Raw genomic sequence first — 15470 nt, 5'->3', positions numbered from 1 at the left:
TTGAGTCTTCATTATTCATTTGAAATTATAATAAGAAATTTCCCTCTTAACGTCCTATCTGGAAATTAAGATAATTATGGTTAATATTACAGCACTGTAATGTCCTATGATGTCTATGTTGAGAAGTGTGTGCCTTAACAGTTATAGTATGTTTCTGCCTTATTAATATGCTGTCATCTTTCCAATTCAAAACAATAAAAAACATTAGTAAAGACAGAAAAATCTTGTCTGGCGCTATGCAAGTAAACTTTTCATTGTTAACTGGAGTCTATATGGTAAAATTATGCAAAACTGAGGCAATAAAAGTGTACCTTGGTTGATATTAAAAAGTGCAACAGTTGATATTAAGTTTAAAGTAATTTCACAAAATGTATATGGAATTATAAATCTATTTTCGACGTGTTTGGTAACTTTGTGGTATTTTGATTTTACAAACGACTACATGTACCTCTAGACATGATAATATATCGCAGAAAAAAAATAAACGTAAGTCGTTGAACTTCATACTTGGAAAGCGTGAAATATTTTGCTACGATCAACGATTTGTAACTATACAAATCCTCGCTCCGATCAATCATTCAATCGGAAATCTATAAATATAATAATCTTCTCTAAATATGTTATAAGGTCAAACCTGAGGTTGAACATGTCACTGGTTAACCGTGATAATGTTATTCAAGTGATTATAACCTGTTACAGGAAAGAAAAAAATTTCTTTGGACTATAAAAGTTGATAAGTCTAAGAATTTTAACAAAAAAATAAAAAGTGCGAAAAAACGAAATTAAAATGCCTTGTAATGCTATAATACACGGATTTCCAATTTGTAATACACTGGTCATCAGGTTATAACCAGTTTATTCCCTAAGGGTACAATTTGACATCATTTCCAAAACACACAATCGATGAAGGTGTTGAAGCGGTAAGTGACTTCTAAACTTTGTCGTTAAGAATAATAAAAAATGTGTAAAGAAATAGGAAATTGAGAATTTTTTTTTATCATTCTTTATGGATGCTATCGTACATACTCTTTGACATAGTGTACGTTTGATAAATTATAAATTCTTTTTTAAAAATCTTTAAAGTCTATGTACTTCCTCGTTTGAACGGGTTATTAAAATTTTTCACTTTTACATTCATTTCAACGCTATTTAATTTTCGCAACTATTTTCGGGATTTTAATTTCTAATTCTTGAAACAGATTTCATAAATTGATTATTTTATTATTATTATTCTTATACAGTATTTATAACAGCGCATTATATAATATTAAAATTACCCTAAGCGCTTAAGTATTAACAATAAAATATAAAATATAAAAGCCCATTTTTAAAACTTTAAAACTAAAAGATTTGAAAAATATACCATTGATAAAACAATAAAATTTATATAAAATGGGCATGATAAAATTAAGGAGATATTGAATCGGTTCTAATATAAGTAAGTTAAAAAAAGTAATAGCTTAAAAATTCAAAAAAGTAATAGCTTAAAAATTCAAAAAAAGTAATAGCTTAAAAATTCAAAAAAAGTAATAGCTTAAAAATTCAAAAAATACAATTATGTAGAAATAGTTTAAAAACTATTTAAAGCATGTCTGAATAAATGACTTTTATTTTTTTTCTTAAAAACGTTCACACAATGGATGTTTCGTAGATCACTTGGTAAATCATTCCCATTCCACAGAACGGCTGCTGCTTTGTCGAATCATCTTTCCCCATATGTTTTAGTTCTTACACGTGGGGTTGTTAAAATCATGAAATTTTCAGATCTAAGTGTTCGCATTGGTTTGTGTATTATTTCATTTTGATGTATTTGGTTCATAATTTTCAAAAAAATATTAACCAATTTGTCTTAATTTGGTTATCTGTGAGTTAATTTTATTCCTACTTCTATTTTCATACATTTCGAAAATAATAAAATAATTTAACAAAATATATATGGAATTATAAATCTATTTTCGTCGTGTTTGGAAATAAGTGGTATTTTAATTTAACAAACGATTACATGTACCTCTAAACATGATAATATATCGCAAAAAAAAATATAAATATAAATATTTTAAACAAGACTTAGTTTTAATGTGATTACTAATTGTAATCATTTAACTTTACCTGCTGGTTTCAGAAGAAAACAACTTAATTTCACTATACCATTGTGTTCCTTTCTTTGCCAATGTATTGTGTTTTTGTCTCTTTTTGTCATGTATCTCAATAATATACGTTTTCGACAAATTACCTGAACATAAACGAGCAATTTGTTGTATTTGTAGTCATTTAACATACTGACTGTGTATTTTTAGTCATGTTATATAATGCCTGTCAAGGTTAGGCATTATATTTTATAAATTACCAGAAAATTCAGAAAATTCCGATATTTTACAAAATTGTATATGAAACTGTTTTCGTATGTTTTAAAATATTTAACATGAATAATTTACTTAATCTAACTGTATTTTATATTAACTTCGGTAAAAAATTTACTCTTATCAAAGTTCATGTCATTTTTAGTTTTTACTGTTAATATTGGAACCGAAGTGACCTCAGTCAAACTTAGTAATACTAGATATGACATTTAAACACACTTATGGACAACTCTCGAATAACACGATATTATTACATCGTTTTCTAACGCATGCATATATGCAACTATATATTTAGAAGTTAGTTCGATACTTCCGGGCTTGCGTTCCCCTAAGTTATTTCCTTTATACAAGATTGATGGTTTTACGAAAGCAAATGAACCCATGGTTTCTAATGGTAAAGTTGAAGTCATTTCTTTAATCGTTTAATTTTGCTATACACCAGCATGCGTTGATTGACCGAACCTATAGTTGTTAATGTCTGTGTCATGTTGGTGTCTTGTGGACAGTTGTCTCATTGGCAATCATACCACATCTTCTTTTTTCATATACGTAATGGAATAACTGCGCCATAGATAACCATACATATATTGTACTTGACTGCCGTAGCCATGGTAAATGTTGTTTCTCTCGATTTTGAACATGAGGTACTTCTTGGGGATCTGATATCAAAAGTTTGGTTCTAAAGAATTTGTGTTACTTTTGTTTTCATTGTTAGTGTTGTATTTCTTCAGGCACTTGTTTCTGATTTTTTATGCCCCACCTACTATAGTAGAGAGGCATTTTGTTGTCTGGTTTGTGCGTCCGTTTATTCGTCTGTCTGTCCGTCCGTCTGTCCCGCTTCAGGTTAAAGGTTTTGGTCAATGTAGTTTTTGATGATGTTTAAGTCCAATTGACTTGCTTAAAACTTACTACTCATGTTCTCTTTGTTATGATCTTTCTAATTTTAATGCCCAATTAGAGTTTATACCCCAACTTCACGGTCTACTGAACATAGAAAATGATAGTGCGAGTGGGGCATTCGTGTACTTTGGACACATTCTTGTTAATCCTATATACTTTTATTAATATAAAACAAGGTTCCTAGCTCACATATATTAGAAATGTTACCCGGTCGCTATCTTACGTTATATTTTAATTCCGTGGTAGTCTAGTCCACTGGTGTTCCACTGACACTTTTTATGACGATTTACATCCAATTATCCACTACAATATGTATAACTTACCTATTTCAAAATCATTCGTAACAGGACTTCGAAGTTTGTCAACCTTAAATATTTCTTCTTATTTCTTATACAGCAAAAATACTCCACCCTGGTTCACCCACCCCGGGATAAATAAAATTTTGCCAAAATTTAATAAAAAAAAAAAAAAAAAAATTCCAAAATTTTTAAATATGAAATTTTGACCAAAATAACACGTAAAAAAATAATAAAATTGAAAACTAAAAAAAAAACACAAAAAATTCAGATTTTTTTCCAAAAATAGAGAAAAAAGTATTTGACAATGCGCAGCAACATTAAAATTGAAAAAAAATGTTACGCTGTAAATTTTTCATTACCATTTTTCAATTTTACATCCTGGTTTCAAAAAGGAATAAGTTTATAAGAAATAAATTCGTTATCTTTGTGTAGTCAGGGGTGTACGGAATTTTACACCGTTGTTGAAAATTCATACCCCATTCGCCTCAGGGTGTATGAATTTTCAACAACGCTGTAAAATTCTGTACACCCCTAATTACACCAAGATAACTTATATTCTCACCAGATGAAAAATTAGAGAAAAGTGCCTGTGATTGTGCTAAACACTTTTCAATGTCTCGGTTGTTTTTAACAGTAACAATCTTGACTATCCGATTGTCTTAAAAACCTTTTGCCTCCATTGTGTAAAATTTTTAAGATAGAGAATTATGTCCGAGGGAACATGGCATATAAAAAGTGCTCTTAAAAAATATAATTTATCATGGCATATTTGCCGTTGACCTTGTGCGACGTAAAGTAATCACCAATCAAAAAATAATTAACCTTGTTTTATTCGAGATTCGCCAGATTCTGTATGCTCCTGTCTCGAGTCAGGAGTCATATAAATATAATTAACCGGTTGTAGTTTGTTTGCTGTATACTAGTAATCCATTTGTTTTCAGTTTTTAATTGTTTTGTACATACATCTGACGTTGTGTTTTGAGTTTGAATTGTCATGTCGTTTTTGTTCATAGTTGCTATGTAGTGTAACGAAAATCGGTCATAGTATATTTATTTTGATGTGAAACTCCAGTTGTCTTTCCCTGTTAATTGTGTTTCTATATGTATACAAGTTTCTCCATAGTTGGAGCACCATCTATTACTTAAAACACCCCTAATTTTGGTATAGTCTTGATTTTCACCCCTTCACGTATAATGGACCGTTCCATATCGTAGTATATAAGGCAGCTCACGACAGAGAAACTTCGTCAGTTATATGAGGACCGTTGAAGTGTTAACATCAGGATTAAATATTCCAACTGGTAAGTAGAGTGAAATAAGTGATTCCAAAGGATATATAAATAGTGTTCTGATTTATATGTGGATGTTGCAATAGTGATTGTGATACAATGTATAAAGTGAATCTGATATATATATATAAGTGATTTGTATTAATGAGAATACAAGGTGTATACTTGCTGGTGTTGCAAGTTGTACTATGTGGAAGTGTGAATACTTCATAAATTTGTATTAGTGAGAATACAACGTGTTTACTTGCTGGTGTTGCAAGTTGTAATATTGTGGAAGTGTATTAGTGAAAGTGCACTGTGTTAAACCTTACCAGTTGGATAATATTCATTGTGTGTGAACTCAAGGAGATAGTTAGTGCGTGAGTTCAGCTGTGTTTATATATATGTTCCTTGTGCATTGAAGGATTTGTGCATGTGTAAAGATGTCATTGTGTTATTGTGGTTAGTTGTAGACTAGCAAGATGATACTACATATTGGTGGACATTGTAAATAGAAGTTGTATATATGTGATTTTGTGTTCATACGTTTTGTGTGATACGTACTTGATACATGTTGCAAAGTAATCTGTTGGTGACATGGTGTAATTAAGGGTCGTATGCATGTTGCATAATAATCTGTTAGTGACATTGTGAATAAATCGGTCTGATACATGTTGCATAGTGATTGCATAGTGACATTGTGTATATGTATTCTGTTATGATACAGTGTGTTTATGGATTGTGAATGAGTTACTTCACCTTGCATTTTGATTTATGTGCATTGTGCTGTGTATATAGTTTTTGTTGTGAATCAATTTAAGGATGTGTTAATTGTTTTGAATAGGACAACTGGTTGTGGTGCAAATTTGAGTTGAACACTTGAAATCCTGATTTATTCAGATACGGATCCATTGATCGCCCGGTTACACGTTACAAATTTGGTGGCAGCGGTGGGATTTCATGTGTTGATTTCGTGACTGTAAATACTTATATGAATGTATGATTGAACCAGTTGTAATATTTCAAAGTTATGTGTGTGTTGTGTTTGTAGTCAAAGTATAGTGCGTTTTTTTTAGTAAGAAGGAACATTAAGTCAGTTGAAATAGAAATGGCAGAAAATCTTTTTGATGCGGAAATTGGGCTTTTAACAAGTGAAATTGAAAAATTGAAATATTGCCTCAGACACAGTTTTATTCATTCAGCTTCTTATTTTTTGCAAAAGGAAAATGATTCAGGAATTAAAGATGATGTTGAAATAATAACATATACTGTAGTGTTTGGAAGAAAGTAATCATGAGCCTGAAAAGAGGAAGCATTTTGGGGTAAAGGATCAATGTATATGTGTATATAGATAGTTTTGTAGTTTTGTAGTTTTGTAGTGTATATAGTGTACATAGTTAAATGTGAGTCCGTCGGATGGGGACGTTAAATCCGAGGCCCCATGTACAGGAAAATGTCACGCCCTGTGCATGTAAAAGACCCCTCCTGTAGATTTCGTTAAGAGTAGGCTCATTGGGGCCGCTGCAGAGGCAAAATTTGTTAGGGACCGTTTAAATATATTCTTTGGCAGTGACACTGTAAATTACAGACGTTATTAGGAAAGAGGTTCATTGTTGGAAACAGAGATATTTTGAAATAGGAAGTTTTAAAAAGTTTTATTCGGACAAAAGGAGAAATATACTGTGAAAAGTGTTTGTTTATAGGAAGAAAGTTTAATGTGTTTTGATATGGCTGACAGGAATTAGGACATAGGTAGGCTTTGTTTCTACGGGTTGTGCCTTGTAATGTCATCAGTTAAGACCTGATGGACAAATTATAGGCTGACGTTGTGGTCAGCAGATATGTCCAATGGAAATAGTGACTGCACTATGGTAAGAGTTCGGGTATGAAAAATGACCACTTTGATAGATGATTTATCAGCATGTCAGATATATTCAAGGAGTCATGCGAGGACGCATGATTTTTGAGGCGTGGGTAGTGTAACGAAAATCGGTCATAGTATATTTATTTTGATGTGAAACTCCAGTTGTCTTTCCCTGTTAATTGTGTTTCTATATGTATACAAGTTTCTCCATAGTTGGAGCACCATCTATTACTTAAAACACCCCTAATTTTGGTATAGTCTTGATTTTCACCCCTTCACGTATAATGGACCGTTCCATATCGTAGTATATAAGGCAGCTCACGACAGAGAAACTTCGTCAGTTATATGAGGACCGTTGAAGTGTTAACATCAGGATTAAATATTCCAACTGGTAAGTAGAGTGAAATAAGTGATTCCAAAGGATATATAAATAGTGTTCTGATTTATATGTGGATGTTGCAATAGTGATTGTGATACAATGTATAAAGTGAATCTGATATATATATATAAGTGATTTGTATTAATGAGAATACAAGGTGTATACTTGCTGGTGTTGCAAGTTGTACTATGTGGAAGTGTGAATACTTCATAAATTTGTATTAGTGAGAATACAACGTGTTTACTTGCTGGTGTTGCAAGTTGTAATATTGTGGAAGTGTATTAGTGAAAGTGCACTGTGTTAAACCTTACCAGTTGGATAATATTCATTGTGTGTGAACTCAAGGAGATAGTTAGTGCGTGAGTTCAGCTGTGTTTATATATATGTTCCTTGTGCATTGAAGGATTTGTGCATGTGTAAAGATGTCATTGTGTTATTGTGGTTAGTTGTAGACTAGCAAGATGATACTACATATTGGTGGACATTGTAAATAGAAGTTGTATATATGTGATTTTGTGTTCATACGTTTTGTGTGATACGTACTTGATACATGTTGCAAAGTAATCTGTTGGTGACATGGTGTAATTAAGGGTCGTATGCATGTTGCATAATAATCTGTTAGTGACATTGTGAATAAATCGGTCTGATACATGTTGCATAGTGATTGCATAGTGACATTGTGTATATGTATTCTGTTATGATACAGTGTGTTTATGGATTGTGAATGAGTTACTTCACCTTGCATTTTGATTTATGTGCATTGTGCTGTGTATATAGTTTTTGTTGTGAATCAATTTAAGGATGTGTTAATTGTTTTGAATAGGACAACTGGTTGTGGTGCAAATTTGAGTTGAACACTTGAAATCCTGATTTATTCAGATACGGATCCATTGATCGCCCGGTTACACGTTACAGTGTTATAAATTTTGCCTATTGTTGAAGGTCGTATGGTGTCCTGTAGTTCCTTGCTTCTACGTCAATTGGTCTCTGATGAAGAGTTGTTCCATTTGCAACCATACCATCTTGTTAAATATATATATTGTTACAAATGATATTTTGTATAAAGTTTCTAATTTCATTTTAAAATTATCTTATCATTATTGATCTGAGCGAATGTTTGTTTTACGAGAGAATGTTTGTTATACCATTGATGATTGCATTTGATTTAAAATTATAATATGATCTTTTATGCTACTTTGTAGAATACTCTGCGGTAAATTGATACTATGCCATGGACATTTTGGATATGTCTGAAAGTACTTATTACATTTTGCCTGGCGTATGATAACATCATGAACGCAGATGAACAACAACCCCTGTATAGACAGGCTTTTGATTCAAATAACTTTGGACAATCTATTCAAAACGCCGTTTCTTTTCAAATCATAAATAATATAAAAAAAGATCAAATTAGAAGGAATATTTTGTTAGCTTCAGATAATGAAATGTTTCCTTTACCAAAAGATCGTTCCGCACAATTCATTAATCATTTACAAAAGAACAACTTACCAGTAGAGAGCATTGAGACAAATAATCCGAACTTTGGTCCTGCCATCGAGTACATGAACCAGAGAAATGCACCAATGCGTGACGAAGAAGACGAAGATGACTTGGCAACATGGAAAGATTTCTGTGAGTAGCACACACCTATTTATATGTATATATATATCGAGAGAACAAGAGAGAGGGACAACGTATGTGTTAAAGTATAAAATATAAAGAAGACGATATTAACGTAAAATATGACAATTTTTGTTCGAAACTCTGTCTTACGAATATGAAACTGTTTTCACAAAATATATTACGATTGAAATTGATCGTTGGTTATACTGAAATATTTATGACTAACAGTGAAAACAAAACCCCGCATTGATAGCAAAATGTCGTAAATTGTTGAATACTGTGTGAAAAAAGTCAACATTAAACAATTATTATTCACATTGAGGCTGTGTCATGCTTTTTCACTGAACTTGTTCACATTTTTGTTTAATGGCTACCTGACTCCAGCCTCCGAGCGCGAAATGTTCTCGTCTGTTGGTTGCCTTGTGTTGTTTTTTGCTCCTTGGAAGGGTTGTTGTCTCTTTCACACGTTTCCCCTTTACTATTCTAAATTTGATAAAGATATATATTCTGTCGATGTTTTGTATACTCCGCAATCATTTTAACAATATAAACAGCAATGTTCGTAGCTCATAATGAACAAAATGACGTGTTTTTTAGTTGAGAATGCAGTATCCTGGACGGCATGTGAAACATACGTTCACGGATTATGGTTTATACCTTTGATATTGCGAGATACGGTATTCAGGAATTGGGCTGTTGAACAAGGATGTCAGGAAGGTACGTGTGATTACTGTATTTTGGTATTTGTTCTTGTGATATTATATTGGTTTATAAATTTTGCATGCTGTAGAATGAATATGATATACATGAAATTAAATCTTGTACGAGAAAAACAGAAAAACGAAATGTTGTAACAAACAACTTAAGGTTTCAGCCTTTCTGTATGGAAAGTTTTAATTGTCCAGCATTCAGAAAAATGTAGATTTATATGTGTAGTGCCTTTCCCATAGTAAAAATAAACAAATTAAACTAGAGCCACTAAACTTAATATTAATGAAAATTGTACTAATCGATCCGAAGGAAATATTATATATATATTTAACGAAAGATATTGTTGTAACAACGGACATGTTGACATAAAAAATGAATTACTTTAAAAACATTTCTTTAATAACAGAAATATCAATTGTAAATGGAAAACGTTTCATTAGGTCCAAGGACACAGTTATCGTCCTTTGGTTTTCGTTGTCTACGAATATAGTCCCTAGTGTAAACAGTGTATAACTTGCATGTCTTATTTGATACACTTTCCCAATTTATTTCTTGATATTAAATGCATGAAATATCAAGTAGGGGGATGTAATAACATGTAAAAAAAAATTGGGTGCTGAATCTTTATGTTAAGAAGTTCTAAAAGGTCAAATTTTAGCACGTCTGAAGCTGTCAAACTGAATTTTACACCCCCTTAACACAGAATTGTCAACATTTTGAGTTAGAGCTGGTAGAAGTTTCTATAATTTTGATATTATTTGTCTCACTGGTAGTACACTACACTGTAAAAATCTTTTTGAGAAAGAGCAGGTGCGATTTTTTTAATTTGAATTTATTGTCTAAAAGAAATGCACTACGAAATAACTGTGTTCTCGGGCCATTATTAATTATGTATGTATTTTCAGCATTTTTTAGATTTGTAGTTCCCCCAATAACCAGCGTGTTTGGTATTGATTATACAGAATTGTAAGTAACATCTAATTCTCTCTTTATTCAATTGATTTATGTAAATATTCGGACCAACTTCAAGTATCAGGCAACATAGTCTGATAAACTTTTGCACATTTTTCAAGTTTATATACTCATTTGACGTCCAAATTTCTGAGTGCATGAGCTAATTTGATATCAAAGATAAATGCATATCACAACTCTAAAACAATGACAAATTAAAATAAATCTGTAAATATTTATGCAATATAAAGGAAAAGGTAAGGTCAAAGTTATAATCGAATAAAGAATACACAAATGTATATTTGGACAGATGGACTGGTGGCGCATGAATAGCAAGAGACGATTATCCTGTTTTCGCATTCTGCTGTCTCCTTTTGAGTTCATAACCTAGGTTTTGTTTGATACCTTGATTTGTCTCATCACAATCGAGTTAAGGAAGCTGTCTTGTCATGTGTGGGATTTTTTGTCAGATTTTCAGAATCCTCTGGTTTTATCTATTTGAATGCCCGTGACCCCCATTTTTCTTTTTGTAAATCTTTTACATGTATAATGAGAAGCCATCTGTAAAAGTCTTATTAAATTATTTTTTAATTGTTTTTTAGCACTTAAATTGTCTATGATAAAGCTATGAAAAGTCAAGAGAGAATAGTTTCCCGCCAAAATTTCAATGGCTAATATCTCAAAAACAATCACGGTGACCTTTATATATATATATTTGTTTTGCTCTTTGGATTCCTTTATTTATGCCATATCGATATAAATTAGTGTTTTGAAAAGTTAATTATTTTGAAACTGAGAAGCGAAGTCCCTTAATAGATTTGAACACCAGTAAACTATTATCACCTTAATTAGCCTATTGTTGGTTTAACAATTTATACAAAGTTAACGTAACAGTATAAAGTAATTTAACAAAAAATACCGAACTTCGAAAATTCAAAATCAAAAGTCCATTATCTAACGGAAAAAATCAAAAACTCAAACACATCAAACGAAGGGAAACCCGATAGCAGCTGTCATATTCTTGTCTTGGTACAGGCATTTTTTTACGTAGACAATGGAGGATTAAAAAAAACCCTGGTTTTATAGCTAGCTTAACCTCACGCTTGTATGATAATCGCATAAAATGTCATTATATTGACTATGTACGAAGAAAACAAACAAAAAATACCGGTAGCTAAAAATGTCAAAAAAAGGTGTACAGCAGTCAACATTGTAGTATGTGAAAATTATAATATGGATTTTTATGGCAATTAGACGAATCTCCACCAGAGACCAACTGAACAAAAGTCTTGACTATCTTATAATGTAATACTATCATATCTTGTAATGTACTTTCATACAATGGGTTAAAAACTTACCGATTTATCTAATAGTATTTAGGTATAAGGTGTAGATTGCATTTTTTAAATGTTGTTATGTCTTGGAGAATACCAATTAATACGAACAAATTTTCATTCCAGGAAATTCTAGATAATGGATACAAGTATATGATATATGCCAGACAATTGTTACAGCTGAAGCATATTTCATCAGTAGAAAATGTATATATACTTGTCAAGAAATTAATAAAACAATAACTGAAAGATATGAAAGCATTTATTTTCATGAAATTATTGAAACGAAAAAATCATAAATTTGTAATATAAGCATTTTAATTTATTTCGTAATACATTTACAGATACAAACTCATGCAATGCAACGTTTTTTCATTTCATCGTCAAATTTGTCTTACAATTTAAAGATGATCCAAATTTTAGTACCTTAGGATAAATCATAAAAATGATTACTGTCTTGTCGACTTGACCTCATTCTACACACGAATTCCGCACAAGACGTGTTAGAATGTACACCAATCGGGTTAGAATATACACCAATCGGGTTAGAATGTACACCAATCGGGTTAGAATGTACACAAATCGGGTTAGAATATACACCAATCGGGTTAGAATGTACACCAATCGAGTTAGAATGTACACCAATCGGGTTAGAATATACACCAATCGGGTTAGAATGTACACCAATCGGGTTAGAATGTACACAAATCGGGTTAGAATATACACCAATCGGGTTAGAATGTACACCCATCGGGTTAGAATGTACACCAATTTGGTTAGAATGCACACCGACGGGTTAGAATATATACCAATCGGGTTAGAATGTACACCAATCGGGTTCGAATGCACAACAATCGGGTTAGAATATACACCAATCGGGTTAGAATGTACACCAATCGGGTTAGAATATACACCAATCGGGTTAGAATGTACACCAATTTGGTTAGAATGCACACCGACGGGTTAGAATATATACCAATCGGGTTAGAATGTACACCAATAGGATTAGAATGCACATCAATCGGGTTAGAATATACACCAATCGGGTAAGAATATACACCAATAGGGTTAGAATGCACACTCATTGGGTTAGAATGCACACTAATTGGGTTAGAATGTACACCAATCGGGTTAGAATATACACCAATCGGGTTAGAATGTACACCAATCGGATTAGAATGCACACCCATCGGTTAGAAATGCACACAAATCGTGTTAGAATGTATACCAATCGTGTTATAATGTACACTATTCGTGTTAAAATCCACACCGATCGTGGTATAATTTAAACTAGGTGTGTTAGAATGTACACCAATCGTTTAAAAATGCACATTGATCGTGTAAGAATGCAAAGCAATCCAGCTAGAATGCACATCAATCGTGTTAGAATGTACATCAATCGTGTTAGAATGCGCACCAATCGGGTTAGAATGCACACAAATCGTGTTAGAATGAACACTAATCGTGTTATAATGCACACCGATCGTGTTAGAATTTTAACCAATTGGTTTAGAATGCACACTAATCGGGTTAAAATGTGCACCAATCGTGTTAGAATGCACATCAATCGTAGACGAATTCACACAAATCGTGTTAGAATGCACACCAATTGGGTTAGAATGCACACCAATTGGGTTAAAATGTGCACCAATCGTTTTAGAATGTACACCAATCGTGTCAGAATACACATCGCTCGTATAAGAATGAACCAATTAAATTAGAATGCACATCAATCGTGTTAGACTGTACATCAATCGTGTAGAATGCACACCAATCGTGGATGAATGCACACACTCGGGTAAGAATGTTCACCAATAGTATTAGAATGTACACCAATTGTTAAAATGCACATCGATCGTGTTAGAGAGCACATCGATCATGTAAGAATGCATACCAATAGAAATAGAAACTAGAAGGAGTGACAACAGTGACTTTGGATGCTTTTTAAGTGTAAAGTGGTGAAATGCAGTATGTTAAGTCGTTATATTGTATGTATTGACAAAAGACTGGATGGCTGAACACTAAAACAAAAAGAAGAAATAGTTGAATAATACTGTGATCGTTTTATGTTTTGAATTCAATTATAACTTCAGTGGGACTATTTGCTATTTATTGTTTTTTCTTTCTTTACAAGCATATTTATTTGTCTGATGAAATGTACACACCCGAAACAATACTTTAGAACATATTATATGATTTGAACACAGGGAGATGGTTGCGGTCATAAACTTTTATTATGGTCAGTCAATTATATATAATGACGATATGAGTTTTATTACCTGTCTTATTATGCTCTTTTAAAACCGAAAAGACATTTGTTAAAAATCAGAATATTGCGGAATGCTTACTTATAAATACATAGTTTGCATCCAGTTCAAATCGAACATTTCTCTAAGCTTCAATCTTAGAGAGTCATACTAAGTTTTAGACGGGTAAAGCTGCGTCCATTTCCCTTTTTAAGGACCACAATAAAAACGGCTTAAACTTTTTTTTTAGTTCAAAAGAATTCAAAATGACGTACAACTTACTATTTTAATTATATATATATATATATGTTATTGTTATCATAAGATTGTTGAAATGTTTGAATAAAGGAATGGATCCCCAAATGCAAAACTCTAATTTCTTATTTAGGTTTGTATTTACTATTGGTCCGTTTGGTTTTATCAGCAATTTTACGTGTGTAATAGATTTTAAAGTACCACTTCACAGAGAGTTTGACCAACGAAAAAATCTTAAATATGTAAATTAGGATAGACTTAAATTTTGTTGACTGCTGCTTGTTTTCAGAATGTTAATAGCTTCATAAAAAGAATGACAGTTTACAAATTACCTATTTATATTAGTATTTGTAAGGCATAAATCCTTCTTCAAAACACATCTTTCGACCAAAATATAATCGTTACAAAAAGATCTATATCGGTCAGATACATATTCTTACAAAACAAAGGATTTCATTTGCAAGCATGAAACTGAGTTTCAAACTCTCAGGCAAACCCAATGTGTCTTCGAACACAATCGAGGAGAGGTGTTCAGACGCTCACAATTTATAAAATGATAATTTCATATATTTTTACAGAAGATTTGCGGTCATCATAATGCCCTAAACAGCGATATACTATATCTATGATTCGACTCCATATCGAATATCTTCGCAGCCTTATATCTCAAGACATCATAGTACATTTGTTATTGGTAATTTAACCAATTGTGTCCTGTTCACGATTTTGACATTTTGACTATATTGAATTGTACCATCCATATAAATCAAAGCAACAGTACTTTAACAATGTTCAAATCTCAGTGAAAGGTGAAGAAGACATAAATTAAGATAAAAAAACAAAAAACAGAAGGAATTTAATGTACCCTTAAAAAGCGATATATGGTTTGTCTAAAGGCTTTTCAAAACTGCAGAACACGCATATACTTTCTGGTTATCGTGTTTAAATCTGACAAATTTACAGCTTGAAAACTAATTCAAGATATAAACAGAAAGAATAAAGTGACTGGTCATTATAACCTTTCTCATATACCAATACTATTCCTGATTGTTGTTTTAAATTTGGTACAGATCACCATCTTATCTTCAGAGAAAAAGATAAATATGTGCTTCCGAATTGATTCATTGGAATAATAGATGGTATATATACCGCAATGTTTTTGTCATCCAGTTTGTACTGAATTAGGAATTTAACATATTGTAAAACGAGAGGCGATACCAATGAGTCAATCGAAAATCATAAATCAAATGAAACAGACAACACTATGGTAGAATAAAAAA

General features: G+C 31.9%; 1 protein-coding gene across 2 annotated transcripts; it reads left to right on the top strand.

Annotated features, from left to right (window-relative positions):
* The first annotated feature begins 649 nt into the window (after positions 1–649).
* On the top strand, positions 650–11940 carry LOC134707211 (uncharacterized). 2 transcript variants are annotated; one of them, XM_063566795.1, is made up of 5 exons: positions 650–920; positions 8273–8702; positions 9291–9410; positions 10310–10370; positions 11816–11940. In XM_063566795.1, the coding sequence occupies exons 2-5, from the start codon at positions 8297–8299 to the stop codon at positions 11823–11825; spliced, it is 597 nt and encodes a 198-aa protein (XP_063422865.1). In that variant the 5' UTR covers positions 650–920; positions 8273–8296; the 3' UTR covers positions 11826–11940. The 2 variants fall into 2 exon arrangements, with proteins under 2 accessions (XP_063422865.1, XP_063422866.1); XM_063566796.1 differs by lacking the exon at positions 650–920 and adding an exon at positions 2297–2321.
* The last annotated feature ends 3530 nt before the right edge of the window (positions 11941–15470 follow it).

Source organism: Mytilus trossulus, chromosome 2 (genome assembly GCF_036588685.1).
Source record: "Mytilus trossulus isolate FHL-02 chromosome 2, PNRI_Mtr1.1.1.hap1, whole genome shotgun sequence".
NCBI lineage: Eukaryota > Metazoa > Mollusca > Bivalvia > Mytilida > Mytilidae > Mytilus > Mytilus trossulus.
Note: the sequence above shows the minus strand (reverse complement) of the source record. Positions and strands in the feature narration are given on the sequence as shown.